The sequence below is a fragment of the Orcinus orca genome, chromosome 16, assembly GCF_937001465.1.
Source record: "Orcinus orca chromosome 16, mOrcOrc1.1, whole genome shotgun sequence".
NCBI lineage: Eukaryota > Metazoa > Chordata > Mammalia > Artiodactyla > Delphinidae > Orcinus > Orcinus orca.
The window spans coordinates 82,786,563-82,814,012 of NC_064574.1; the positions used below are offsets into that span (position 1 = coordinate 82,786,563).

Sequence of the window (27,450 nt, forward strand, 5' to 3'; positions counted from 1 at the left end):
CCGAGACCCCAAAGCCGGCTGGTGACGCAGCATGCCGCAGCCAATCGCGCGCCTCCTGCGTTTGCGTTATTGCGAGGCCGGCCAATGGGCGCGGGCCTGGCTGCCGCTTCCTGCCCACAGGCTCGCCGGCCCCGGGGGAGAGCCTGCTCGCTCTGCCGGCCTCAGAGGCGCAATCGCCGCGACCCCGCCCTCCGGGCGCCGGCCCAGGTGAGTGCAGCGGCGACCGTGAGGTGGGACGGGCGCCCCCGTCCCTCCGGACAGGTTGGGGCGGCGGAGGCAGCAGCAGCGTTTGCCCCACGCGCGGCGAGGTGGGAAGGGGCTGTGCCAGTGCTCTTTCCTGCACACCCGGCGGGGCGCCGTCCCCGGACCCCCACCCCGACCCCTGAACGTGACACCCCCACCAGCCTTTGCGCTGGAGTGACTTGGGAAGTGATTGGCGGGTGTAGAGGATCGAGCTGCGAGGAGCCCGTCTGTCCCTCCTCTGGGCAGTGGTGAGAGCAAAGCTGCTTGGCGTGGGATTAGCTCAGGCAGATGGTAAGGGCCCGGCGCTGAGATGCTACTGGTGGCCGGGCAGGGGACCCACCTGTCGCCCAAGGGCACGGAACCTGAACGAAACCAGGCCGACCGCCCAGATGATGGGAGCCGGGGGTTCATTTTCAGAGCAGCCGGCTCAGGGCACCTCCTTCCCTGTGGGAATGGAAGGAGTCAACTAGCGTGCATGTCCCGCAGTTTTCTCCCACCTCTTTAGACCCTGATGTCGCCTTCCAGCAGCTCCCACAACTGGTGGGCAGTGAGCTGCTTTAGTAGCCAGGGTTTCCTCTGTTTGTTCATGGGGTGGGTGTGACAGGGTGTAATAATAATAATAAAAAACCGCAGGAAATCTTGGGCAGGAAGCAGTCCTAAGATGGCCTGGGAAGTAAATGCTTTAGGCACTCCCTTGGGACCGTGTCCCTCCCTGTACCGCACCCTACGCTACTCCCTCAACCCCCACCTTCCCTTGGGTACCTTTACATCTCTGAAGGGATCTGTTAATTAACCCCAGCAGAAAGGTAGATGACTCTGCGGGTGGTGAGCAGGCCTACTGAGAAGAATGACTGAAGGTCCACCTGGAATTCATTGTGCAGAAGTTCTGGGTGAATCGGAGGTTGCTTTCTCGGAAGATGTTGCCTCCCTCACTCCACCCCTAGAAAACAGAGAGATCCCAGGATCCCAGAATCGTGCAGCTTAGTGCTCCAACCTCCCACTCAAGAGTCCTCTGATCCAGTGACCCCATGTCCCTGGACAGGTTACCCCATCACCTCACAGCCAGGAAGTGGCCTGGGAGATCTTGGGACTACATCCTGGCTGGCATGGAAAGGAGGTGAGGCTGACCAAGGATGTCCACCTTGTGTTATCTTTAGGTGGGAAGTGACGGGTACCGGTATTTCCACACCAAAGGGAATTTGCAAACATAACCCCCCCATCTTTTCTCTGCAGTAGAGTCTTCTGGTAGTTGCCCAGAAGGCTGAAAGTACGTCTATCTGCTTAGTCATTTCTCTGGAGGAAAGTGTATCCAAGTTCAACATCACCATTCATTGAGCTCAACATGCAGACTGAGCCTGACTTAACTGGCTACTTGTACAGTGACCTGTGAGCCAAGAAATATCTTTGAAGACTGTATTTATATTAAAATGTCACCATGGGAAGCGCCATCACCCCTCCCCCCATGTAAAAATCTTACTTTTTTTCCCCAACAATTTATGATAAGGATTGTCAAACATACAGCCAAGTTGAAAGAATTATACAGTAAACACCCACACACCCACCACCTAGATTCCACTATTGACAGTTTGCCATTCTTGCTTTATCACATATCTATCCACCTCCTAGTACCTTACTCTTAACCTTAAGTAACTGGTGACATTCAGCTTCCCTGGAGCCATATTTCCGTCTCTTAGCTCAGGGAGGGGTGGTGTGGTGAATGTAGGTGGTGGTGATTTTCCATAACTTTGAACAAACACCCACTTTGTGCAGAGCACTGGGAGATGCAGAGGAAATGAAGAGGCCGAAGACTCAGGCTGACCAGAAAGGGCTTTGAGTTTTTTGTTTTTAAGAGATAGAAGATAAGTGGCAGCTTGTGAGAGCAAATGGCAAGTAATAAAATGATTTCAGTAACACTCATTGAGTTCTTGCTGGGTACTGGGCACTTTATTGTAACTCTGTGCCTGTGTTATCTCATTCAGTTCTCACAACAGCCACATAACTGGGTTAGTCTTCCTTTCGTCTTTTTACAGATTAGGAAATCGAGGCACAGAGAGGTTAGTAGTGGGCTTTTGTTCATGCTAGAAAGTGGTGGGGCTGGGATGGTGTGGGTCCGGCGTGGTTCTGGGCACTCTTAGTCACGGCGTAGATGCCGCAGGGGGGAGAGTGGACCCTCAGGCCTGCCCAGGGAGGAGTGGAGGGGCATCTGGGGGTGCCACAGCTCTTCCAGGGGTCCCATCTCAGGCACCCGGATACAGATGCCAGTTTTCAAATGGCTTCAGAAGGCTAGCGTCCTGACTTCCCGTGTGTTTGACCTGGGCGTTGGGGCCCCGGGTGGAGGGATCAAGCTCCTCCACTCTGCCAGTCAGGCTCCCCCCCACACCCCCATCGTCTTCCTCCACTTCCTGTTCTGGGTGTTTCCCAAAGCTGGTGCCTGCTCCACTTCCCTGCTTCCTGTTCTGTATCCTTCAGTCACTTCCTTCCCCGCCCGCGCTCTTTCTTCTCCGGTGTTTGTAAGACACACTTTTTTCCGAAAGAGCCTCATTGCTCGCAGCAGATGCTCCTGTTTCCAGACGCGTTCCATCGTCCACGTTGTCATTCCAGTCGTCACGCTTTCTGCAGCGCCCTGGTGCCCCTGGCAGGTCTCGGGAGCAGAATAGCCTGGCCCCGGCCTCGAGGCGCCCAGGCTCTGTCTCCCCGTAGCTCTGGTTTCCGAACCAGACAAGCCGTGTCTCGCCCTGGGGCAGTGATGGGTCTTGGATGTGGGAGCCGCCCTGTCCGGCAGAGCTGCGCACTGGGATTCCCTGCACTGCCCTCGTCCAGCTGCTCTGTTTTGCTGCCGTGGGCCTGGCCACCTGGCCCTGCCACGCCTCTAGGAGTTACGTCCCAGCAGCACTGTCAGCCCTGGGGTTGGGAGGGTCAGCGGTAGAGCATAGCCGTGACTCTGCCCACCCCCCGCAAATAAGAAAGGAAGAGGAGAGAAGAAGGAACCGGAGTGGAGAATGGCAGGAGAGGGGTCGGGGAAGAGAGGAAGGTGGTCGCACAAGGAGGGTAGAGACAGGCCCCTCCCATCCCTGCCACGCACACAGCCACAGAGCTCCTGCGCGACCATGCAGGGCGCTCGGGGGATGGGGGGGGCGGTGCCGGGCCTGTGGGGACGCCCCACGAATGCACAGAGGAAGGTCACAGGGGGACCAGCACGAGGGGGTCCCTCTCCACTGTGGGGCAGAGGCCTCCCTGGGAGGCAGCAGGACGCGTGTAGGTTTGGGATTCATTAAATCTACAACTTTTCACTTACTCTTTAGACAAGAAAGATCTGAACGAACTCTGACCAGATAATAACAACATTCATTAAATTGGGGGCAGTGGGTATTTGGATGTTACACGTTTTGTCCTCTGGACTTTTTTGTGTGTTTGGAAAAAAATCCCCATCACAAGAAGGGCGAAAGGCAGAGAAGAGAAAAGGGCCCTGGACTGCAGCTGGGCTCTGCCCCTGCTTTGCGGGGGGCCGCTCAGCCCCCTACGGCAGGAGATGGTCACGGCCCGGGCTTCCTGCCTGGCCCGGCTGGCCCCGGGCCGGGAGCGGCTGTGGGTGCTGACCCTCGCCCTCCCGCCGCTGTTTTCCCGCAGCGCCGCGGCCATGCCCAGCTCGGAGCTGTGGGCGGTGGATCTCTTCGGGAGGGTGTTCACGCTGTCCACGGCCGGGCGGCACTGGGAGCTGTGCAGGGACGCCCAGCTGGAGTTCAAGCGGGTCAGTGCGGCCGCGCCGTGCTGCTGGGGCATCGCCTGCGACAACCAGGTGTACGTGCACGTGGGCGCCAGCGACGTCCCCATCCGCTGCCGGGAGGAGGCCTATGAGAATCAGGTGGGGTCCCGAGCGGCGGGCTTGCTGGGCTGGTCGCTCTGCCGGGAGGTAAGGGCCCCCGCACCCCAGGTTCCCGGCGTGTTCCCGCCTTCACCGCCTTCATTCTGCTGAGATCCGAGTGCTGCAGCATCCGAGTCATTGAGGCCAGAGCCCCTGTGGGTCCCTATCCAGGCAGCTGGCCGGGTCCGCACAGGCACGGGGCTCCGGCCGGATTCCAGGAGCCCAGGACGGTCGTGTCCCCCACTGTTCGGCGCGGCAGGTCCTCTGCCCTTTGGGACCGGACTGGGCTGCAGGCTCACGATGCAGAGCCAGGCCCTCTGCTCCCTTCCCGCCCTGGAGACGAGAGGAGGTCCCCACTGGCCTCGGAGAGGCCCTGGCCACCAGGCCTAAGGCTGGTCTCTGCCTCCGGCCCCCAGCGCTGGAACCCCGTGGGCGGCTTCTGTGAGACGCTCCTGCCGAGTGACCGCTGGCCGTGGAGTGACGTGAGTGGGCTCCAGCACCGGCCGCTGGATGGGGTGGCGCTGCCCTCGCCGCATTGGGAGTGGGAGTCGGACTGGTACGTGGATGAGAATTTTGGAGGGGAACCCACAGAGAAAGGGGTAGGTGCACTCGGGTCCCGCCGGGGCTCCCCTGCGGGGAGGGAGCGCCTTGGGCTCGGCCCGTCCCCCCAGTGCTATCCCCAGCACCCCGTGGCATCAGACCTCAGCCTGGGCCCCCCGTGCTCCCCGCTTGCCGGACGGGATCCATGGGGACGATGCTTCGGGCCGCGCTGCTGCTTCTCCACCCCTCCTCCATCCTGCTCCCCCTTCCCCAGCTCTTTCACGTCCTTCCTCGAGAGCTTTACGGCCCCTCCCCCCATCTTGGTATTGCAGGGGTGGACATATGCCATTGACTTCCCCGCCACGTACACGAGGGACAAGAAGTGGAACTCCTGTGTGCGGCGCCGGCGGTGGACCCGGTACAGGAGATACAAGTCCCGGGACACCTGGGCCAAGGTCCGGGGTCCTGCGTGTGGCCGGGGAGGGAGGGGGGGGTGGGGGGGGCAGGGGGCGGGGCCCAGAGCGCAGCCCTGTAGTGGGGAGGGTCACGTGGCCCTCAGCCCCACCCTCCCTGCCCTGCTCTGGGGACGCCATGCCCGCCCCGGGGCCTGGCCTTTCCTGCTCTCCTGTTCGGAAGGCTGTGGCCCTGGGCGGCCCTCGTTTGGGAGATGGCTGGTCGGGGAGCCGGGCCAGACCGTGGCCCCGGACGGCACAGAATTGTCTTGACCTGGTCTCCAGGCTGCCCTGTCCCAGACTCAGGCTCAGTCTGTACACGTCTTCCTCCCCTGCCCCCCACCCCGCGTGGCAGCCGCTCTGGCTCTTGTATTTTTCCAGTGACCCACAAAAACCAGCTTAGGGACGCAAGGCCTGTATTGGGGTCCTACGTGGCCTCAAATGAGAGGAAGGCCACAGGCCCTCGCCTGACCCCTCTGCAGGGTCCACGCCACGAGGTGGGGCTGCCAGCCCAGCCTGCCTGGCCCTGGGGCTGGGAGCAGCCTGGGAGCAAGGTGACGGCCAGTGTCACGGGAGGCCTTCACTGCAGGGCCGTGTTCTGTGATGGGGGGAGGGAGCCACAGCGGTCAGGCCACTGCAGAGCAGGGGCAGGAGTGACTCCTTGGGGACAGCAGCCCAGGCCTGGCGGCCAACAGGGGGAGGACAGGGCAGAGGGGGCCCAGGGCTGGGAACCCTCCGTCCTGATGCTGCCGGCCCTGCGAAGTCCGCTGGGGCCTAGGTGGAGGACGGAAGGCAGCGTGCTGAGGGCCGGAGGGGAAGCCGGGGGTGGGAGTGTGCACGTCCAGGTGTCCACCAGGCGGGGAGCAGGGCCACCTCCTGGCCCAGGTGCCCACAGGCACTGACTGCTACTGCCTCACACCTCCTCATTTCAGATCCCGTCGGAGGATGACCCCCAGCGGTTGCCTGACCCCTTCAGCGACATCTCTGTGGGGGGTTGGGAGATCACAGACGAGCCCGTGGGCCGCCTGTCCGTGTGGGCCGTGTCTCTGCAGGGGAAGGTGAGGCCTGTGCCCCCGCCCCCCCGGCCTGGCATGGGAGGCGGCTGAAGGAGGCCGGCCGCAGGGAGCAGGCAGGAGAGAAGCTGTCGTCCACTGTCCTCCCAGAGGTGGAGGAGGGAGGAGGGCTCTCCCCGGGACCCTCTCCTCGCCTCCTGTCCCCGCAGCTGGGGCTGCCCTGAGTGGTCAGCCTGTTACCGGGCTCCCCACAGAGTCCCCCTCCTGTGAATCCTGCTGTCCTGGGGACCCACGGGGTCCTGTTCCTCCCAGAAGCCTCTGACCTCCCACCGCATGGCTGCTCCTGGCCTGTCCCTCCTCTGAGCCCCTGGAGCACTGATGAGTGTCCACCCTGGGCTCAGAGGGCATCAATACTGGCTCCTCAGATAGAATCTCAGCTCCCTACCCACTGCCTTGTGCTGCCTCCCACATGCTGGTCTCCAGTAGTATTGTGGATGGGTGGGTGGGCAGGAGGATGGATGAATAAGTAGATGGATGGATAGGGGTATAGATGTGTGCGTGTGTGTGTGGGTGTGTGTGTGGATGGATAAATGGATGGACGGTCATGTGGATGAATGCACAGGGGGATGGATAGATGGATGGATGGTTGGTTGGACGGATGAGCAAGTGGCTTGGTGGATAAGCATATTGATGCGTGGATAGGTGGGTGGATGGATGGCTGGCTGTTGGGATGGGTGGGTGGAGGTAGCTGTGTGGGTGGGAGGAGAGGAGATTCTTTTCTCGGGGAGCTTGTGAACTAAGCAAAGGAATAAAACCCACTGCTGACAGCAACAGTGACAGTGACACGGATGGGCCTGGGTGCAGGTGACCCAACACTTCGGCTGTGGCTGTAGCCCGTACTTCGTGACCGTTCAGTACCCTTAACACAAACGGACCAAAGTTCTCTGGTTGGCTTTGGAGCAGCCACAGCAGGCTTTTATCAGGCTTACCTTCAGGTCCTGCTTGGTCTGGGCTTAGGTCAACCCGTAGTAGTTTTCTCCGAGCCACACTGAAGGGTGGTGGGGAGCTGGCCGGGGACAGAGCCCCCATCGAGGGGCCACGCCACCTGGATGCAAAGAGAGGGGAGAACAGGTTTGAGAGCAGCGCCAGGTGTGAGCCAGCGCTGCCCGACATCACTCCTGTGGTCTGTAAAAGGTGAAACCAGGACCCCGGGCTCCCGGAGGAGCCGGGCAGACAGTTGGGCCCAAACCAGCAGGCAGCAGAAGCGGGGCTGCCAAGACCGGGTTCTGCAGTGCAGGAAGGCAGTTGATCCAGCTGCTGATTTATTCACTGGATAAGGTGTTCGAAGAAGCACCCAGTAAACCATCACGTACAAACAGGGCCCATAGCACACGCATTTGTGAGTGATGGTAATCATGGCGGAGGCTTATAACCAGTCTATTGTCTCTTTTGTCCTTGGAAAATTCTGTCTATGCTAAATCATTGAAAATGTTTTATTCATTATTATAAGTGAGATCATGTCACATAATTCACAAGTGTTAAGGCAGTCTGTTCAGATAGCATAGAATTTAAAGTTTACAAATAAAATTAGTATGAGTAATAAATCCCACTAACTAATAAAGAATTTTAAAAAGAAAAAAAGGGCAAGGTGACAGGGTTGGGAGGCCTCATGGACCACGCAGCAATGTGCTGCCCCCTCTAGATGAAATCAGCCAGTTTGGGCAATAGGAGCGGGTGGCTCAGTCTTAAATATTTGATTATGCTCCCTGTCTTCAGGTTAAGGAGAAAAAGAAGTGGACGTTTTAGACATTCCTATGAAGGGAGCTTGGGGGTTTCCTCATCCAGCCGCTGGGGCCCCTGGCTTCCCCTAGAGACAGGTGTCCTGAGGGCATTGTGCCACTAGGGGGCGCAGGACACCCGGGCTGGGGCTGGAGTTCTCACAAGTCAAGCAGACGACAGGAGGTCTGTCCCCTAGGACCGCCAAAATCCAGGTGTCAGTGTCGCATTTTTTAGCAGGGGTGGGGGAGTCATCTAATCTGGTCGAGAATCCCGATGGCAGTGGGGGCAGGGTGAGCGAGATCTGGACAGTCCCAGCACCCTGGTCCCCAGTCCCCTGGAGACCCCCGGTCCCCTGGAGACCCCATGCTTGGGCTGTGCATGGGCTGATGCAAGTGCAGCCAAGCTCGGGCAGCCAACCCGGCCACAGAGCCCCGGCCTGACCCTGCCTGACTCTCCCCATGGGTTTCTCTCTCCACCCAGGTGTGGTACAGAGAGGACGTCAGCCACGCCAACCCCGAAGGCTCGTCGTGGTCCCTGGTGGACACCCCGGGGGAGGCGGTTCAGATCAGCTGTGGGCCCCACGACCTGCTGTGGGTGTCGCTCTGGGAGGGACAGGCCTTGGTCCGGGAAGGAATCAACAGGAACAATCCCAAAGGTGGGCAGCCCTGCACCTTGCGGAGGAGAGGAGGGCGGGGCCGCCCACCTTCTCCTCGGAGCTCCCAGTGATGGGGGCCACCTGCACTGTCTTCTGGGGTCGGGTAGGAAGTTCGTGGTCTGTGGTGGAGCCTCCCACGTCTGAAAACGGGATCCTGCACGTCTCCGCAGGAGTCGGTGTCGTCTGGGCCGTCACCAAGGACCGTAAGGTAGGACGGGGTCCCTGGGGGCTGGGTCCAATGGCTCTGTTTAACATTGAGGGTTGTGTGGTTTTTTGTTCTCGTGAGAGTGGTCCACACCCTTTGGAACAAATCCAGTGTCGGCCAGGCACCGTGCGTATTCTGTTGTTGACGTCACTGGTGATCTCCAAGATGTTTGGTGACCCCCCAAACGTTGCCTGCACCCCTGTACAAAGTGCAGAATGACTGGGTTTACTGTGCAACAGGCTGTAACATTTCAAATAATCAGAAGCTAATTTTCTGAAGCCCTCAGCTAAATGAATGCCTCCCCTCTTCTCTATCCAGAGCTTGTCATTTTGACTTTATCAGAGGCAAGTCCAGTGAAGTAAGCTGATTTCGCATTGCTTCCGTGATCTCTTTCTAACCCCACGTCAGGGGCATCCTTTCTGAACAATGTGCTGTGCTCATCTGCGGCCTGAACCAAAGGACCAAATTATTCATTTGTTTTCCCAGGCCTTGAAAAAAAAACCCTTCTATTTCAGTGGCCCTCCAGGGAGGTGTGTTTATTTCTGACTTTCCCAGGTTTGGTTCCGAAGAGGCGTCAACTCTCACAACCCCTGCGGCACGAGCTGGATCGAGATGGTTGGAGAAATGATGATGGTGAATGTGGGGCTAAACGACCAGGTGTGTGTGGTCCGGAGCCTTGGTCCCCAGGGGTGGGGGTGGGGGGCGGCAGAGGAATCAGAATGGGGCCCCCCATGCGTCCCGCCATCCCTTTCCACTGGGCATGCTCATGAGGCTGGTACCGGAGGGCATCCCAGAACCTCTGCCCACTCCAGGCCCGCGAGGGCACCCGAGGGGGCTGCTTTCCCCCAAGTCCTGGAGCCCCCACTGTCCTGGGTCACACCCCCGAGGACCCTCAGAGCAGTGGTAGCGAGCACGGATCTGGGGAGGGACATTCATCCTGGAGACTGGAAAGTTTTGTTGAGAAATTTCAGGGCGAAATCAGATCACTGAGTACAGGACAAAACATCTTCCAACCTTATAAGAGCAGCATCTTTTAAACATCACCTGCATGGTTCCTATCGTAGCCTCTTTCTGGTGGATATTGTGGTTTGGCTAGTTTTAAGACTTAGGGTGTGAAGGTGACGCCTTTCCCGATGCTCTGAAAGCCTTCCTGGGGGCGGGGGGGCTGGCCTTTCCTGTGTCCGCACACACTCCTCACCTGCCCAGGTGAGCTGGGCACGCAAGGGCAGGGGCAAGGGGTGCCAGCTGGTGCCCATGGGCCTGAGCACGGAGGCCACGTGCGATAACCAAGTGACAGAGATGCCGTAGCCCCCCCCCACAGCAAGGCCACCTGGGGCCACGGCTCTGCCTTCAGGCACCCCCAAGGCCAGAGCTCCCAAGGGGCTGCTCCCAGGCCCCTCCCCTGGGCCCCTCAGCTGCCCAGCACACTTTCCTTCCTCAGCGCCCGCCCGGCCACCTTTCCCATAAAACTGAGGTCAGAATCAAGGAGGTTATTTTGCATCTTTAAAAGGACCAGGACCATCCTCTGGGTTCACTTGGGGAACAGCTCCCTTCCCACCAAGGCCGCAGGGAAGCTGGGGACATGGGTGGACTTCCTGTCCCCGCACAGTGCCTACCGGCACCAGCACCTCCTCTGGACGCTGTTGCCCCAAAGGCCCAAGTCTGCCTGAGGTCGGGGAGCCAGGCTGGGTCCCTGCTCCTCCTGACCTTGGAGCCGCACCCTCCCCCAGCCCCCTCGGGGCTCCGCTTCCTGCATCTGAGTCCTGGACTCAGCTCTCAGCCACCCCAGCCCCTTCGCAGCCCACCCACACAGGCGCACCCCCCCACCCCCGCCTGCATTTGCAGGCGTGTCCTCCAGACCTGGGGGGCTCCCCCCACACCCCCAGGGGAAGGGAGCCCCAGTCTGCACCCGCAGCAGCACCTCTCTCTGTTCCAGGTCCACACCCCCCCCCGCAGCAGCACCTCTCTCTGTTCCAGGTCCACCCCCACCCCCCGCAGCAGCACTCTGTTCCAGGTCTGGGGCATCTGGCTGGGTGGACCGGGCACCCGCCCCTCCCCGCCCCCGCAGCGGCACCTCTCTCTGTTCCAGGTCCACCCCCCACCCCCCGCAGCAGCACCTCTCTCTGTTCCAGGTCTGGGGCATCGGCTGGGCAGACCGGGCCTTGTACTTCCGTCATGGCGTCACCCAGAGCGAGCTCAGCGGGAAGACGTGGAAGGCCATCGTCGCCGGCCGGGAGTGTGACGGCTCACACTCGGGCAGCTTGTCCAGCCTCCTCAGGTGATCAGGCGGTGGGGCTCCGTGGGGTTGGTCCGGGGTGGGGGGCCGTGTCGGAGGAGGCTGCTGCCCGGCCTCACCCCAGGCGGGAGAAAAGCAGGTCCCGACCCACGAGAGCGGCGGCTGTGTGGCCTTCTCCCTTCCTGTGCCTGGGGTCCTGCTCGGCCCGAGGTCGGGGGCAGCACGCGGGAGGCGGGAGAGGGCAGCTGGGCGAGGCCAGGATGTCCTCCCATGTAGGGGCTGGGGGCTGTCCCAGAGCAGGGCTGGCCTGTTGGTCCTGAAGCCTCAAGGTCTGGGAGACAAAAGCCTTCTTTGCGGGAGGATGCTCAGGCCCCTGTGTTAAAGGAAGGCAGAGAAGAAGATGGAGGGTTTCTAGCCTGGAGAAGAGGCCCTGAATTAAGACGTGCCCCAGAATCACCTGGAGAACTCGTTCCCGAGGATCTCCACGCCCTGCCCCCAGAGCTACTTTTTTGAGATTTTGCATGTCTTGCAAGGTCCCAGGTGTGCTCCTGCTGCAGTTCTGGGGACCACGCCTTGAGATCCCTGGGGTTAGAGCGTGTGGACCCATCCCAGCCCTGCCCACTGGCCCTTAGAACGCAGGCAGGTGACTTAGCGTCTCAGCTGGGGGCGCCACCAGCGCTCACCTGCCCGGTCATGGGGCCCAGGGCCCTCGGCACAGCACTCTGCAGCCGGCTGCCGTCCGACTGCAGCTTGGGCCCCCCTCAGACGCTGGTCCACACCCTCTGCTCCCCCAGCTTGGTGGTCAGCGCTCAGCTGCACCGTCAGCCTAGAGATGCCCGGAGGCTGGCCAGGCAGGGTTTGCTCACATTCACCTGAGGGTTTAGGCTCTTCAGCTGGTCATTCTCAAAGGGAGCAGCACATTGGGATCAGCTGAGAATTTCCAGAACCACTGACGCCAGATCTTCATGACCTTGGGCTTGGCAGTAGCTTCTTTTTATATATAAATATATATATATATATATATATATATATATATTTTAACATCTTTATTGGAGTATAATCGCTTTACAATGGTGTGTTAGTTTCTGCTTTATAACAAAGTGAATCAGCTATACATATACTGGCAGTGGCTTCTTAAATATGACACCCAAAGCGCAAGAAACTAAAGAAAACATAGATAAATCAGACTGCATCAAAGTTTAAAAATTTTGTGCATCAACGGACACTATCAAGAAAATGAGAAGACAATCCACAGAATGGGAGAAAATAGTGGCAAATCAGATATTTAACAAGGTCTGTTATCTAGAATACATAAAGGGCTCTTACAATCAAAAACAACTCAACTCAGAAGAGCAAAGGACTTGAATAGACATTTCTCCAAAGTAGATATACGAGTGGCCAACAAGCACAGGAAAAGATGTCCAACGTCGTGGGACATGAGGGAAATGCAAACAAAACCACATTAAAAAAAAAAAAAATCCACATGAGATACCACTTCACACCCACCAGAATAGCTGTAATCAAAAAGGGAGACAGTAACAAGTGTTGACAAGATGTGGAGAAATTAGAACTCCCCTGCACTGCTGGTGGGGTGTAAAGTGGGGCAGCCACTTTGGAAAACAGTCTGGCAGCTCCTCAAGAAGTTAAAGATAGAGTCACCATAGGACCCAGCAAATTCACTCCTAGATAGATACGCAGAAGAACCGAAAACATGTTCAAACAAAAATCTGTACATGAATATTAAAAGAAGCACTATTCACGATAGCTGAAACGTGGAAACAATTCAAATGTCCATCAATGGATGAATAAAACATAGTGTGATCCATGCAACGGAATATTATTTAGCAATACAAGGGAATGAAGTGTTGACACATGCTACAGCACGGATGACTCTTGACCTCTTACACTAATTGACAGCAGCGAGTCACAAAAGGTCACATGCGGTACGATGCCGTTTATATGAAGTGTCCAGAACAGGCGAATGCATGGAGACAGAAAACGAATTCGTGGCTGCCAGGAGGTTGGGGGAAAAGAGGAGGCTAGAGAGTGACTCCTTAATGGGTACAGGCTTTCTATGATGAGATGAGAAGGTTCTGGAAATTGGTAGTGGTTGCACAACATTGTGAATGTACTTAACGCCACCGCATTGTACAATTTTAAACGGTACATTTTACATCACATGTATTTTACGGTAAAAACTAATAATACTGCCAGATCTCCACCTAACATTGATTTGGTTGGTCTGGGTGTGGCCTGGGGACCTTTCAGAGTTCCTGAGGGTGGGACTTCCCTGGTGGCGCAGTGGTTAAGAATCCACCTGCCAACGCAGGGGACACGGGTTTGAGCCCTTGTCCAGGAAGATCCCACATGCCGCGGAGCAACTAAGACCGTGCGCCACAACTACTGAGCCATGCTCTAGAGCCTGCGAGCCACAACTGCTGAGCCCTCATGCCACAGCTACTGAAGCCCACGCACCTAGAGCCCATGCTCCACAACAAGAGAAGCCACCGCGATGAGAAGCCCACATGCCGCAACGAAGGGTAGCCCCCGCTCACCGCAACTAGAGAAAGCCCACACGCAGCAACGAAGACCCAACGCAGCCAAAAATTAAAAAAAAAAAAAAAAAGTTCCCAGGGGTTCCAGCTCCCTGGGGAGCAGGTACTGGTGTGTGTGGCACAGAGAGGCCATGACTTGGCCAGGGGTCACACAGCGCATGGTCCTTCCCCGAGGGAATCATGGGTCTGCCCCTCTCCTTCCAGCGCCGGCTGCTTCTTTGGCGACGAGGTGAGGGGTGGTGGTGAGTCCCGTGTGCCAAGCGACTCGGAAGCCAAGAGACCGGGGCCTGACCCTGAGCATGACGTGGAGGTCGCCGGCCCTGCCTCCGCCCCGGCCGAGCTGCCCTGGACCAACATCGACCTGAAGGAGCCCAAGAAAGGGCCCAGCCACGCGGCCGCCGACTTTCCCGAGGCCACCAACCTCTCCTCACTGCCACTTCTCCCGCTGGGCCTGGAGGACCCCGACAGTGCCAACTGCCACGCGCTGTGGGCCTGGGTGTCCGGAGGAGGCTGTGCCGTGGAGGCCCACACCACACTCAAATGGTTCACCGTCCACTCGGGTAAGGGCAGCGGCCCAGCGCCCCAGAGGGTGCCCCAGGGGAGGTGGGGCAGGCCTGATGCCCCCACCGTGCTCAGCCCATCTTTCTGGGGCCTTCCAAGACCAGCCCAGGCTGTCAGGAGGAAGGGCGTGGGCCTGGAGCCCCTTCCCTCCCCCTGTCCCAGCAGTGGTGGCCAGTCTAGGCTGACCTGGGGGACATCAACTTTCCCCTCAGGGTGAATGATGGGAGGGAGGGCTCACGGGACATGTTACAGAGATGGTAGCTTTCTAGAAAGCAAGGGCTGGTGAAAAACAGAGCAGAGAGGCCTGGCCGGCTGCCCAGCCCTGAGGCTCCGACCGGCCCGCAGGCCTGTCCGCCTCCATGCAGATGCTCTCGCTGTCCATCACGCCGGCCCAGACTGCCGCCTGGCGGAAGCAGATCTTCCAGCAGCTCACAGAAAGGACCAAGCGGGAGCTGGAGAACTTCCGACACTACGAGCAGGCCGTGGAGCAGGTGGGCAGTGCCCGGGTGCACTTTTTCCAGCACACATTCATTGAGCACCTGCTGCATGCCAGCCCTGAGGTGGGTGGGAGGGACACAGATGGATGCAGCCATCCTTCTGTCTGTCCATCTCGGACGTGAAGCTGTCCCCTCCAGGCCCGTGTAGAATCAACGATGAAGCGATGAGTCCGTTTGTTGATTCACTTGCCCTCAAGAACCCCGTGCGGGCCCCACTGCATTGTAGGCACAGAGGACCTGGCTGCGTCTCGGGTGGCGTGGGCCCCGGCTTTGCCGCTGACTCTCTCTGACATCGGGCCAGGCACAGAACCTCCCGGGCCTCAGTTTCCCTATCCAGAGCATGGGGTAACGGTGCCGATCCCACAGACTGTTTGAGAATCATAGAATTCGCTGGCTCGGGGCCTGGCGGTGTCTGGTGACGTCACTTCTGTCCTTAGGGTGAAGGGGGGTAGCCAGGAGGGCCGGGCAGGAGCCCCCAGTGTGGCAGTGAAGGGAGCAGAGTGGCCCCGGGGTGCCGGGGACTGGGCCGGAGTGTGGCGCCCCAGGGCCGGCCTGTGACCTGTCCCACCGTCCCGCTGTGCTGCAGTCGGTGTGGGTGAAGACGGGGGCCCTGCAGTGGTGGTGCGACTGGAAACCCCACAAGTGGGTGGATGTCCGTGTGGCCCTGGAACAGTTCACGGGCCACGATGGGGTTCGGGACAGCATCCTTTTCATCTACTACGTGGTCCATGAGGAGAAGAAGGTGGGTGGGGGCGCCAGGGGGGAGGTGCGGGGAGGTGTAGGGGAGGAGGGAGGTGCAGGGGTGGGGTGTGTAGGGGAGGGGGGAGGTGCAGGGGGGTGGGGTGTCCCAGGGGAGGGGTTGCAAAGCCGGGGTGCAGGAGTGGGCACGGGACACGGGCCCCGAGGTGCTTGGCCCAGGACAGCGTGTGGCATCTGCAAAGCACCCGTCCGCGGTGGCAGCAGCCGGGCAGTGGCCGGCAGGTGTGTGCCGGCCTCACCCCCAGCAGCTGCTGAGGGGCCCTCGTGTTCCAGATGAGGAGCCAGGCTCTGGAGACAGAGCCGCCCCCTCCGGGGCTGGGGTTTGAACACAGTCAGTCTGGCTCTAAATGCCCTCGTCCACATCGAAAACATCACTAAGGCCCTTGCTCACGAGCAAGGCCTCCCCATCAGAACCTGCCACCCACCACTAAACCCCACGACCCCCCAGGGGTCGGCTCTCGAATCGGGGTGACCCAGCCGTCCCCGTCGCCACACCACACGGGGGCTCCACCCAGGGGCCCGAGGCAGCCCCAGGCCCGCGGGTTCCCCGGTGACGGCCCTGCTGCCTGTCCTCTGCCAACAGTACATCCACGTGTTCCTCAACGAGGTGACGGCGCTGGTCCCCGTGCTCAGTGAGGCCAAGCACTCCTTCGCCGTGTACACCCCCGAGAGGACACGGCAGAGGTGGCCTGTGCGCCTGGCCGCTGCCACCGAGCAGGACATGAGCGACTGGGTGAGCGGGCGGGGGTCCCGCGGGCGGGCGCGAGGGAGCCTCGGTCTTGGGCGCCCAGCCTCGCTGACCGGCCGTCCCCCCGCCACAGCTCGCCCTGCTCGACCTGTCCTGCTGCGAGAGCCGCAGGGTGCACGGCCGCCCCTCCCCGCAGGCCATCTGGTCTGTCACCTGCAAGGGGGACATCTTCGTGAGCGAGCCCAGCCCAGACCTCGAGGCCCCCGAGGGCTGGCTGCCCTGTGACCAGATGTGAGTTGGCTGCACCTGACGGAGCTGGGGACCTGGCCCAGAAGGTCACCCAGAGCCCGTGAGGACCAGGGGGACGTGGGTGAGGCTGGGAGGCCCTGCACGGGAGGGAGAGGGGATGTCTGTCTGCCCTTCGCTCGTCCGCTCTTGGTGGCCCTGTGTGCCCGGCGCCCAGTCGGACGAGTTGCCTCTGGTCAGTGGCAGGGCCTCCGCCCGCAGGAGCGCGCCCCAGGTGGCAGCTGCACCCTGCACTCCAGGAGGCCGTGCTGGCCCGAGTGGTGGCCCCTCCTGGTCTGGCGTGACGCGCCCGTCCCAGACCCCAGGGTGCAGGGGGGACTCAGGCTGCTGACCTCGCTCCCGTCTGCATAACTCCAGGGATCGGGGGCTCTTGAAGCCCCCGCTCGCTGGGGGCCTGACCGGCTCCTGCACCAGCTCAGGGTTCGCCGTAGCTGGTTAATTCCCAGTGGGAAGCCAGGCGGGTTCCCTTGTGCTCAATAGAGTCTGTCATTGGAGGCCGAAGGTGAGTGAAGCAGGACGTCCGGGAGGCCACGGAGCAGAGGGGTAGCCGCTGGAAAGCCCTGCGGGACAGTTTCTCCCCTCCCCTCCCTCCCTCCTCATCTCCAGGTTCTGGCGGCAAATGGGAGGCCACCTGCGGGTGGTGGAGGCCAACAGCCGGGGCGTGGTGTGGGGCATCGGCTACGACCACACGGCCTGGGTGTACACGGGTGGCTACGGCGGAGGCTGCTTCCAAGGTGAGGGTGGCAGGACCGGCTCCCCCAGCCCTGCCCCCAGCCTCCCGCACGGGCCGGTCCCCCCTCTAATCCCTGGCTGGCTTCCCCGCCCCACGCCGGAGCCGCTGCGCCAGTATCGACGCTCAGCTGACGGCTGGCTGACAGGTGACCTTCACCACTGCCAACCTCCAAATCCCGGGGCCAGCGCACAAAGCGTGAGAGCCCAGAGACCGGGTCTCGCCCCCAGTGGGCCTTCCTGGGCACCCACTGCTGAGCTGGAGGCCGTGAAGGTTCTAGAAAGACAGCCGCCAGGGCCAGTCTCCTGATTCCCAGGCCCAGATTCCAGCTCCCCTTTAGATGGGTTGCGCCTTAGGGCTTGCTGAACTTGCTGAACCCCTGGGGGCTCCCCGAGTTGTGGAGGTAGGGTCCCTCTGTCTCCTACTGGTAAACAAGAGGCAGAAACAAACACCGAAGTGGGACATTCCATGCCCCAGCCCACACGCCCCACAGTGGAGGCAGCTAATCCTGTATAACTGTGGTCCACCGAGACCCCAGGAAGGCACATCGTGCAGGTTTAACAGCTTCCCTGTTTGTGAGGCAGGAATTACTCTTGTCCCCGTCCTACAGGTGAGGAAAGTGGGGCTCATGGGCTTACATGAGGGGTCCAAGGCACCTTTGTTAGTAAGGAATGAGCTGGGGGGGCCTCACACCTGCCCAGTGCCAGGTGAGTGGGCTGGAAGGTGGGGGAAGAGGAGCAGGTGAGAATAGGGCGTGAGGTGGAGGAGTGTCAGATTCTTGCCACCAGGACGTACAACCCCGGGTAACCCGAGGAGCTCAGCCGGCCTGTGAATCCTCTCGGCCCTCTCTTCCCGCCTGCTCTCACCTGGTCGGGCGGGCAGGTGTGGCCTGGGTCCAGCACCCTCCTCTCCGCCCCCAGGCCTGGCCAGCAGTACCAGCAACATCTACACGCAGTCGGACGTAAAGTGTGTCTACATCTACGAGAACCAGCGCTGGAACCCCGTCACGGGCTACACCAGCAGGTGAGCCAGTCGCGTGCCCGCGGAAACAGGACCGAGCTGAACGGGCGCATCTGCTGTAGCGGGAGAGCTGGCGTCTGGCCCCAGATGTGGAACTGACTGGATCTTACTGCTTAGCAGGATTTTCTCCCTCAAAGTATAATGCGTATTTTAAAAACTCGCTTACTGAGAGCGTGACATACATAAAGTGCGTGAAACATACACATATGCGTACATACGGTGACATGTATCTAAATATGTTGATATGTCCATATATATCATCGAATTCTCACAGATCAAACACCAGCGTAATCACTACCCGGGTCACGAAATAGAACATCGCCACCTCCCTCCCCATCCCCTCGGGTGCTTTTTTGAGTGGGGTGGTTACTTAACTTTCTTACAAAGTTTTGCTTAATTGAAGCTGCTGAGAACATCACAGCCTCCACCGAAATTATTTTAATTCTCCAAATGTGAGGCTTTGGGACAAGACAGTCAATACGTGGTGTTTGGTGCAGAAGCGGGACACTCTAGAAAATCTAGATTGTATGCAGCTATTTATTTCCTGCCCACTCAGCACAGAAGCGTATTTCTCATACCCTGTCCTGGGGTATTTGGTTCGTTTGTTTCAGAAAGCAAGCGAGTTGTGGTGTTTCTTACCTCCTAAAGCCACTGCAGGGGTTTTGGCCGGCCAGAACAGCGGTCCTCAAGCTTGAGCCTCATCCAAGCTCTGCGCTGGGGCCCCTCCCAGACTTAGCCCTGTGGGTCTCTTCTTTCGACTGGTCCCATTTCATATCCTGTATACTAAAACTACGATCCTAAGTAGAGAGATTTCCTGAGTTCCCTGAGTCGTTGTAGCAAATTATCAAACCCGAGGAGGTAATGAGAACTGCCCCCCATTTGTAGCCAGTTGGTCAGAAGTGCAGTATGGCTGGTATCTGAAGTGGGGGCAGTCTTGCTGGGGACCGTGCCTTTACCTTGTGGGGACTGAGTGGTGTTGCAGTCCACCCAGTTGGTGTTGGAATAGCCAGTTCTCTGCAGTGGGTGGACCTGTCCACGCTCTCACAGGCAGGGCACGCCCCACATCTTTGCTGGTTTCTTATGTTTTAGACACACTGATGAGCGTGTAGTAATATCTCCTGTTTCCAGTTTCTGTTTCCTGGGGGCTAATGGGACACAGCACCTTTCAAACATGTACTGGCACTTGGATACCCTCCTTTGTGAAATGCCCCTTCGAGTCCTTGTCCCATGTTTTGGTCGGATGATCTCTTTTTCTTGATTTGCCAGTGCTCTTTACATATGAAGGTGTGGGCCCTTTCTCTGTTATTTCTCCTGTTCTGCAGCTTGCTTTTCACCCTGTTAGTGGTGACTTCATTATTAAATGTAGTCCTGTTGATCATCCTTTTCTTTACATAAAGATGGGGCCTTTAAAAAAACCTCTTAAGAAATCTCATTAACCCCAAGGGGATTAATACATCCTTCTATCTCTGGAACAGCAGTCAGCAAACTTTTTCTATAAAGGACCAGATAGGAAATAGTTCAGGTGTGGTGGGCCTTAGGGTCTCTGTCACAGTGACTCACTCTGCAGCTGCCGCTTGAAAGCACCCACGTAAACGAATGAGCATTGCTGTGTCCCAATAAGACGTTACACCTGGACACAAATTTGAATTGCGTAGAATTTTCACGTGTCCCAAAGCATTATCCTTCTTTGAATTTTTTTCAACCATTTAAAAATGTAAAAACGACCCTTACTTTGTAGGCTGTGCTGAAACAGTCCTGATTGGGCCTGTGAGGCGTGTTTTTGTCCACCCTGTTCTGGAAGCTTTATTCCTCTGTCTTGTCCATTTAGGTCTAGAACCCCCTGGCCTGAACTACTTGGTATATAAGGTGAGGTAGGGGTAAAGTGTTTTTGGTTTTTTACTCTCCAGTGACCCACACCATTTATTGAAAAGACTGTCCTTCCCCCTTGCATCACAGCGGCCACCTTTGCCTTAACTCCAGTGTCCATGGGGGCAGTGGCTGTTCCCAAGCCCTTCTCTTCCGTGCGGCTTTGGGCATCCTCGTGCTAACCCTACATGGTTCCAGCTGCCGTCCCTTTATGGGAAGTTGTCAAAGCCTCATCTTCTTCATCCAGCATTGGCTCTTCCTGGACAGTTCTAGGTGAACTTTAGAAGCAGTCCTCAAAGGCTCTTGGGGTCTTGGTCAGGATGGCCTTGGACCTGTAGGTCAGTTTGGGTAGAAACGTTATCTCACATTCCCAAATCTCCAAAATCTGGACGCAGTTTATACCTCCATTTATGTAGATCTTTCATTTCGTATTAATAGGGTTCTGTGATTTTCTATAACGGGGTCTTGACATCTTTTGTAAATGGTATTTCATATTTTTGAGTCTATGATAAATGGCACAAACTTTTAAATTTCCTTTGTGTTTTCAAAATTGATGAAAGGAAGAAATTTCAAATAACACGAAGAATAAATTCTAATCCCACCAACCAAAAATAGTAGCCACTCTCCGCATTTTGGTGTGTTTCCCCCTGCCCGTCCCCAGTGTGCCCGCATTTGCTGGAGGCAGGGGGACAGTCAGACATGTACAGATGGCCTGTGACAGCCTCCCAATTTGATCCCCGAGGGTGGACCTGGCTTATCTCACCCCTCCTCGGTCTTGGACATGTAGACTGTTTGTGACCTTTTGCTGTCATCTGGACAGTTTGAAGGATTTCCTCGTGTGTAAATATTTGCGAGTCTCTCCGTTCACCCCGGTAACTTAGGGTTTGAGCCCTTCTAAGGGAGCTGATAGACGTTGCCCGCATGTGTTCTGGAAGCCTCCGCCCCGGCTGTGCGTAGGGTCCACACGGGATGCTGACCTGCTTGCCTGTCCCCTTCCTCCTCACTCCCTGCTTGGTCCTCAGGAGAAGAAAAGCAGTGCCGGGCTCCCCAGCCCGTGTAGAGAGTGCAAAGCCAGGGCCACAGCCGCCCGCGGAGACCACTGTGCGCTGTGTGTTGCTGGGAGTGTATCAGTCAGCCGGGGCTGCTGTAACAAAACACCACGGGCTGAGCAGCTTAAACAGCAGACGTTTATTCTCTCCGTTCTGGAGGCCGCGGAGTCTGAGATCAGGTGTCAGCAGGCTTGCTTCCTCCTGAGGGCCCTGGGGAGGATCTGTTCCGGCCTCTCTCCTGGCTTCTGGGGGCTTCCAGTATTCCTTGTCTGGTGACTCAGTTGTCACATGGCCTTCTCCCTGTCTTCACGTCATCTTCCCAATTTGGGAAACTTGGGTCCAGATGTCCCCGTTTGGTAAGGACGCTGTCCTAGTGGACTGGGGCCCACTAAATAACGGTCTCATCTCAACTTGATTCTCTGCAAAGACTCTATTTCCAAATGAGGTCCCACGCATAGGCACGGGAGTTAGGGCTTCAACGTCTTTTCGGGACACGATGACCCACATCATGAGAGAACGAGGTGTGGGGTCCCTCGGGTGGATGGCCTGGCTGTGGTTGGTTGGCGCCTGGCCCCCGTGTGATGTAGGGTCCCCCTGTTGCTGTCCCCGCCCTGGGGCCATCCTGTTTCCGCCCTCTCGCCCCTCCAGAGATGCAGCCATCCCAGGGGCCTGGGCAGGGGGGCCCTGTTCTCCCCTCTCTCTGGCGTCACCTCAGCCCTGTTGTCCTGCGCAGGGGTCTGCCCACCGACCGGTACATGTGGAGTGACGCCACAGGCCTGCAGGAGTGCACCAAGGCCAGCACAAAGCCCCCGTCCCTGCAGTGGGCCTGGGTAAGCTCCGGGCTGGGGCTGGGGCGGGGGCTGCAGTGGGGGGTGTCCGCCCGCACTGACCCGCCCGTCCCCCAGGTTTCTGACTGGTTCGTGGATTTCAGCGTCCCTGGGGGCACGGACCAGGAGGGGTGGCAGTACGCCAGCGACTTCCCTGCGTAAGCATGTCTCTCTCTGCGTGGGGAGGGGGCCTCAGGGGGCTGCGACCCTGAGTGTCAGGCCCGGTCAGCCAGGCAGAGTCCCTGCCCCCTGCCCCACAGTGCAGACCCTTCACGGTACACAGTTCATGTCCAGATGGAGGATGGAGCCGGGCAAGACTGAGCCAGGGCCTGAGCCTGGCTTCTGAGCCCCAGGCTGGTTTATCCTGGACTGATCCCCCCGCTTTGGCCTTGGGCCCTGAGCTTGACTGCTCCCCAGAAGCGTTCCGATGGCGCCTGGGGGTGGGGAGGGCTCAGAGGCCCCTTAGCTAGAGCCCACCCCCCAGCTGGGCAGCTGCCAGCCCCAGGGAGACCCCGCAGGGGGGCCCAGGCGGGGCCAGAGGCATCTGAAGCAGGAGGACGGTGTCCTCCCTTACCTGCTGCCCCCGAGCCCCACCTTCGGCTCGCACTGAGGGCTGGGCTCTGTAACTCCTGGGGAAAGGATGTGCGTGCAGCGTCACCTTCCAGAAACTTCCACGGCATGGTCTCGATGTCAGCTTCTTCCTCTGCAGCTTGTACCACGGGCACAAAACCATGAAGGATTTCGTCAGGAGAAGGTGCTGGACCAGGTAAGGAGGGAGGTAACTGGGGGGTGCCGCCATGCCCCTCCCTGCCTCGGCCTCAGTCCCTGTGGAAGCAAAGGGGAGGTTAGAGGCGGGAGGAGAAAAGAGGATCAAAGTAAATGTCAGCCCAGGAAGTGCCCTCGGGCTCCCAGTGCTGTTTCTGAAGCGTTTGTTTTCAAGAACAAACAAGACAAATGTTGGCAGGCTCTACAGGACCCTCAGGGTGGGAGGAAGGCCCAGATGGGGTTGGAGGCCAGGCAGGGGCGGACGGCATGAAGGGTGGTGCCCACCGGCTCCTCTGGGGGGCCGGAGGTTGTGGTCCCAGCCCTTCCCAGGGCCAGGGGCCTGGCTGCTCCCTTCTGTCCAGAGCAGACGGCCCTGAGGCTCACGGCGGCATCAGGGTGCCCGGGGCTTTGCTCTCTTTCTGCCGCACAGAAAGTGCAAGCTAGTGACCAGCGGGCCCTGGCTGGAGGTGGCCCCCATCGCCCTGGGGGACGTGTCCATCATTCCGGAGAGCCCGGGTGCCCACGGGAGCGGGCCCGGCATCGCGCTCTGGGCCGTCAGTGACAAGGGGGACGTGTTGTGCCGTCTGGGCGTGTCCGAGCTCAACCCCGCGGTGAGCACCTTGTGGGACCCAGGGCCTGCCCACCTGCCAGCCCCCTGGCGGATTCTTACCGAGATAGGGCTCTTTGGTGGAGTCGGGCAGGGATCGGGCCTCCCCAGGCCTCTGCCCAGGACGTTCCCTGGGACCGGTGGACACCGTTCGTGGCCCGAGCGGTCGCCAAGCCCTGCGGGCTGTTGGAGCTGAGGACGAGGTTGGCGTGAGGAGCCGCCAGCTCCCGGAACCCGGGTGGTGACAGAGGCGGGGCCTGGCCGCCCTGAGTGTCCCTCCTCCCCGCCTGCAGGGCTCCTCCTGGCTGCATGTGGGCACCGACCAGCCCTTCGCCTCCGTCTCCGTCGGGGGCTGCTACCAGGTGTGGGCCGTGGCCAGGGACGGTTCCGCCTTCTACCGTGGCTCCGTGTCCCCGTCCAAGCCGGCTGGTGAGTGCCACCCCTCGGGAGGATCTCCTCCTGCCGCCACCGCTGCCATGTTGTGACGGGCGCCGGGGGCGGCTGGAGCTGCTTCCGCTTCCGGGGAAGCCGGTTGACGGGTCTCCGTGTAGTTCAACAAGCATTTACCGAACACACCTGTGGACCAGGCGCAGGGGCCGCGCTGGGCTCCCCCCAGAGGCCGCCCCCCTCCGCTGGGACTGACCCAGGGGTGGTCACCTGGCAGTGGGGCTGCCCTTCAGCGCCCTTGGCCTCCTGCCCCTCGGGGACGGCCCTGGGCACCCGCACAGCCCGTCCACAGTGTCCACCCTGGCTGCCCTCCGGGAGTGCAGGCCGTGTAGGCTTGTTCTTTTCTGGACTTCTGGGCAGTGTCCGGCACAGGGATGGATGGACCGACGGGTGGGTGGGTGGGTGGTGGCTGGCGCATCGCCACCCTCCACGAGGGGCAGTGGGTTCGCACAGTGGCCCTGAGGCTGAGTCTCCACCGCATGCTGGGCCGGGCACCTTCCTGTCCCTGTTCGGGACAGCGGCCCATCGGACCCCACCGTCTGGAAGCTGCCACAGCCTCGGGCGGGCCCTGGGGAGGGCACTGGGCAGGCCGGGGCATCGAAGGGACAGCAGGACACAGGTCAGCTCGCGCTGGGCCCTCTCACACTTGTGGTCCGGCCAGTCTGGGGACAGAGGCCGGCCGCACCTGCTCGACCCCGTGAGCTGCAGAGGAGGCCACGTGCTCCAGGAGCACCGGGGTGACAGTTTCGGTGCTGCATCCCAAATCCAATCTCCCATCGCAGGCGACTGCTGGTACCTCATCCCATCTCCTCCCAAACAGAGATTGAAACAGGTGTCTGTGGGGCACACAGCGGTGTTCGCCTTGGACGAAAACGGCAAGTGGTTTCTGATCCCCAGCGGTCACCAGGGGAGGTTTGGGGTTCCCTGAGTGCCCTGATGGGATGAGACCAGACCCTCGCCCACCCCAGGCCCCAACATGAGACCTTCGTAAGCCCCATGAGAGGCCGCCAGCCTGAGGTCAGCCTCCAAGCAGTCTCCCCCGAGTCAGGCAGGGTCGGGGGCCCCCAGCCCCCCCAGGTGCTCTGGCCTGCCTGCACCTCGGGAGGAGGACCCGGTGCCAAGGCCTGGGAGCATCTTCTAGACAGTGCCACCCAGGCCCGCGACTCAGGAGCCCCAGGGCAGCTGCGGCTGGCAGAGGTCACCTGCCCCGCCCAGGCCATCCCTGCCCCACCCCCGTGCCACCTCCAGCCAGCTCCGCCCGTGCCCTTTAATGGTCTGTAGTTGTTGTCCTAGCTGAGCAAGGCGAGGAAAGGGCGGAATCGGGACTGGAACCCAGGGATTTTATTCCACACCAGGTCTCTTTATTGTTTAAAGAATTCCTTGTCCTCGGTTTCTCATGCATAGAAAGCAGACGAGGATGCCAGCCCAGCACAGCGGGGCAGTTATGAAGTGAGGGGGAGGCAAACGTGGGAAGGGCAGGGCTGGCTACGGCCGGGGTCTCTCCGGCTGTGGGTCAGCAGGAGCCCCGGGCAGTGGGGGGGGATGCAGAGGGAGACCCCGCCTGTCTCGTGGTCAGACCTCCCGGCCTTGCAGACCCCGAAGTGGATCCCGACGCTCGGGGCCTCACGGTATCGGTGCTTCTCTCCTAGGGAACCTGTGGTACCGCCAGGGGGTCACACCCAGCTACCCGCAGGGCACCAGCTGGGAACACGTGTCCAACAACGTGCGCCACGTGTCCGTGGGGCCCCTGGACCAGGTCTGGGGCGACAGGGGTGGGGGGTGGGTGCTTGCCCTGGGGTCGGGGACTTGGGGGGATCCGGGTTTCTGCTCTGGTCTCCCCGCTGCTGTCTCCATGGTCCCCCTGCAGCGGTGGGGCCAGGCCTTCAGTGGGTCTGCATTCCAGGTCTGGGTCATCGCCAACAAAGTCCAGGGCAGCCACAGCCTGAGCCGGGGAACTGTGTGTCGCCGCACGGGTGTGCAGCCCCTGGAGCCCAAGGGGCAGGGCTGGGACTATGGCATCGGGGTAAGCAGGGCTGGGCACGGGGCGGCTGTGCTGGCCTGGGGCTCCGAGCCCCGAGGGCTCTCGGCTGGGAGGCCCCGGGCAGAGCCGCCCAAGAGTCCAACCATCTAGAAGGATGGTCTCTGCCCCTTGACCCCTGGCAGCCCCGGGTCACTCCGCTCTCTCCTTTCAGGGGGGCTGGGATCACCTGTCCGTCCGGGCCAGTGCCACCAGGGCCCCCAGGAGCTCGTCCCAGGAGACAGCCGGCAAGTGGAGAAGGGAGCAGGGCCTCCCCAGTGGGCCCTCGGAGGTGGCCGGTGCCCCACAGGAGACCCCCAATCCCGTCTGCTGCTGAGGCCGCTTCCCCTCACCTGGAGCAGGTGTGATGCTGGGTTTGAAGGACCAAGGTTGATGCAAGCCTTCCTGTCGGGAGCTGTTCTCGTGCTGAACGTGCTGAAACGTGGATCCCAGGAGTGGTATCTCCAGGCCCAGACTCGAGACTGGGGAGGGAACCTGGCCTGAGATCATGGCCACCTTGGAGGCACTGAAACAACCCAGAAATGTGAAGCTCTGTGGACGCTGTGTGTCCCCGGCTGCGAGGAGAACGTGGGGTGTGAGGTGCAGACCCCTTCGCCCCAGCCTCTCCTGCGCGTCCCTTCCCTCTCTGCCTCCTCCCTTTCCAGGACGGGAGCCTGGAGGCTTCCAGGAGCACTGCCCCTGGGGAAGAGAGCCCACGAAGGACCCCTGAGCCCCGGGCATCCCCAGACGGCGTCAGCCCTGCCCCCTAAAGAAAACTGGCTGTGGGGCTCAGTGTGGCTTCACCTGGACCTGATCAGTTCTCTGAGCAGGATTCGCGAATGGGGTTTCCTTTCAAAAGTTAAGGAAGGAGTTGGAAGTTTGGAAATAAGTGCTGGGGAGGGGCGTCTTCTTCCCCGGGTGGGCCGGGCCCTCCTGGGGTGGTCGGAGGACGGAGGGGCCGCCCGTGGCTGCGAGAAGCTGTCCAAGTACAGAGTCACCGTCGTCGGTCCTCAGCCAGCCCTTCCTCTGACGGGGCTGGGGACTGGGGGCTCCTTTTACATCGGATCATGTCGCAGGGGGTGGGGAGGGTGGAGACCAGCCGAGAGGGGCCTGGAGGCCTCAGCCTGGAGCAGAGCCCTAGGGAGGCACCCCCCAAGCAGCCCCACTCCCAGCGGGCAGCTTCTCAGCTGCTTTTTTTTTTTTTTAATCAGAAAAAGGCCCCATTTGGTTAAGTCTCAAGTTTGCTTCCCACAGCCAGACGCGTTGCCGGGGGTCATCAGAGCGCGTGTCCCGTCTCTGCTCACTGACTGCCAGCTTCCCCGGCGTTCCCGTCAGGAGGGCTCGGCAGTGCGCTGTTTTGTGGTGCAGTGTTTGCCGCCCAGAAGCTGACTCTAAGGAGGTCTCCCTTGGGCCCCCTCCTGAGGGGCACTGGAGGGGCCACAGGCCTCTGCCTCATCTCCTGGAGGTGGGACCGGGAGGCGTGAGTCTGGGGGCAGTGCCCAGGCAAAGCAAGTGACGGGCCGGGTGGGCGGCGCCCTCCTGTCTGTTTACACTCGTGGTTGTCAGGTTTCTCCGCGCGGGCATTACTGTTTCTTCTGTGGCAGCGCCCTGTCGATCTACTGTGACTCGCTGGTTTCTCCCTGCCCTCTCTCCAGGGCGACCGTGTCCCCTCCTTGCGGAGCGCCGACTGCTGACCTGCTCAGCATCACCGAACCATCTCGAGTCCTCGGATGCTTTATTCAATAAAAACTTAGGCCAGACTGTCAAGGAC

General features: G+C 59.9%; 1 protein-coding gene and 1 long non-coding RNA gene across 10 annotated transcripts; one reads left to right on the plus strand and one right to left on the minus strand.

Annotated features, from left to right (window-relative positions):
* Positions 1 to 68: 68 nt before the first annotated feature.
* TECPR1 (tectonin beta-propeller repeat containing 1) lies at positions 69 to 27,446 on the plus strand. Of its 9 annotated transcripts, none has more exons than XM_033426605.2 (26): positions 102 to 207; positions 1,286 to 1,360; positions 3,871 to 4,105; positions 4,522 to 4,704; positions 4,978 to 5,100; positions 6,030 to 6,155; positions 8,370 to 8,544; positions 8,652 to 8,752; positions 9,305 to 9,406; positions 10,882 to 11,027; positions 13,745 to 14,100; positions 14,447 to 14,592; positions 15,185 to 15,340; positions 15,941 to 16,090; positions 16,179 to 16,336; positions 16,958 to 17,085; positions 18,002 to 18,104; positions 21,750 to 21,846; positions 21,922 to 22,001; positions 22,553 to 22,609; positions 23,039 to 23,219; positions 23,509 to 23,644; positions 24,445 to 24,537; positions 25,312 to 25,418; positions 25,566 to 25,685; positions 25,855 to 27,446. In XM_033426605.2, the coding sequence occupies exons 2-26, from the start codon at positions 1,350 to 1,352 to the stop codon at positions 26,014 to 26,016; spliced, it is 3,432 nt and encodes a 1,143-aa protein (XP_033282496.1). In that variant the 5' UTR covers positions 102 to 207; positions 1,286 to 1,349; the 3' UTR covers positions 26,017 to 27,446. The 9 variants fall into 9 exon arrangements, with proteins under 9 accessions (XP_004269089.1, XP_033282496.1, XP_033282497.1 ...); XM_033426606.2 differs by having other exon boundaries at positions 4,522 to 4,587; XM_049699256.1 differs by having other exon boundaries at positions 147 to 207; positions 1,046 to 1,360; positions 1,477 to 4,105.
* LOC125961434 (uncharacterized) lies at positions 7,122 to 23,502 on the minus strand. The gene is made up of 4 exons (XR_007472162.1): positions 23,279 to 23,502; positions 22,418 to 22,668; positions 10,867 to 11,358; positions 7,122 to 7,215 (listed from the first exon to the last, which is right to left on the minus strand). It is a non-coding gene; the product is annotated as an uncharacterized LOC125961434 (long non-coding RNA).
* Positions 27,447 to 27,450: the final 4 nt, after the last annotated feature.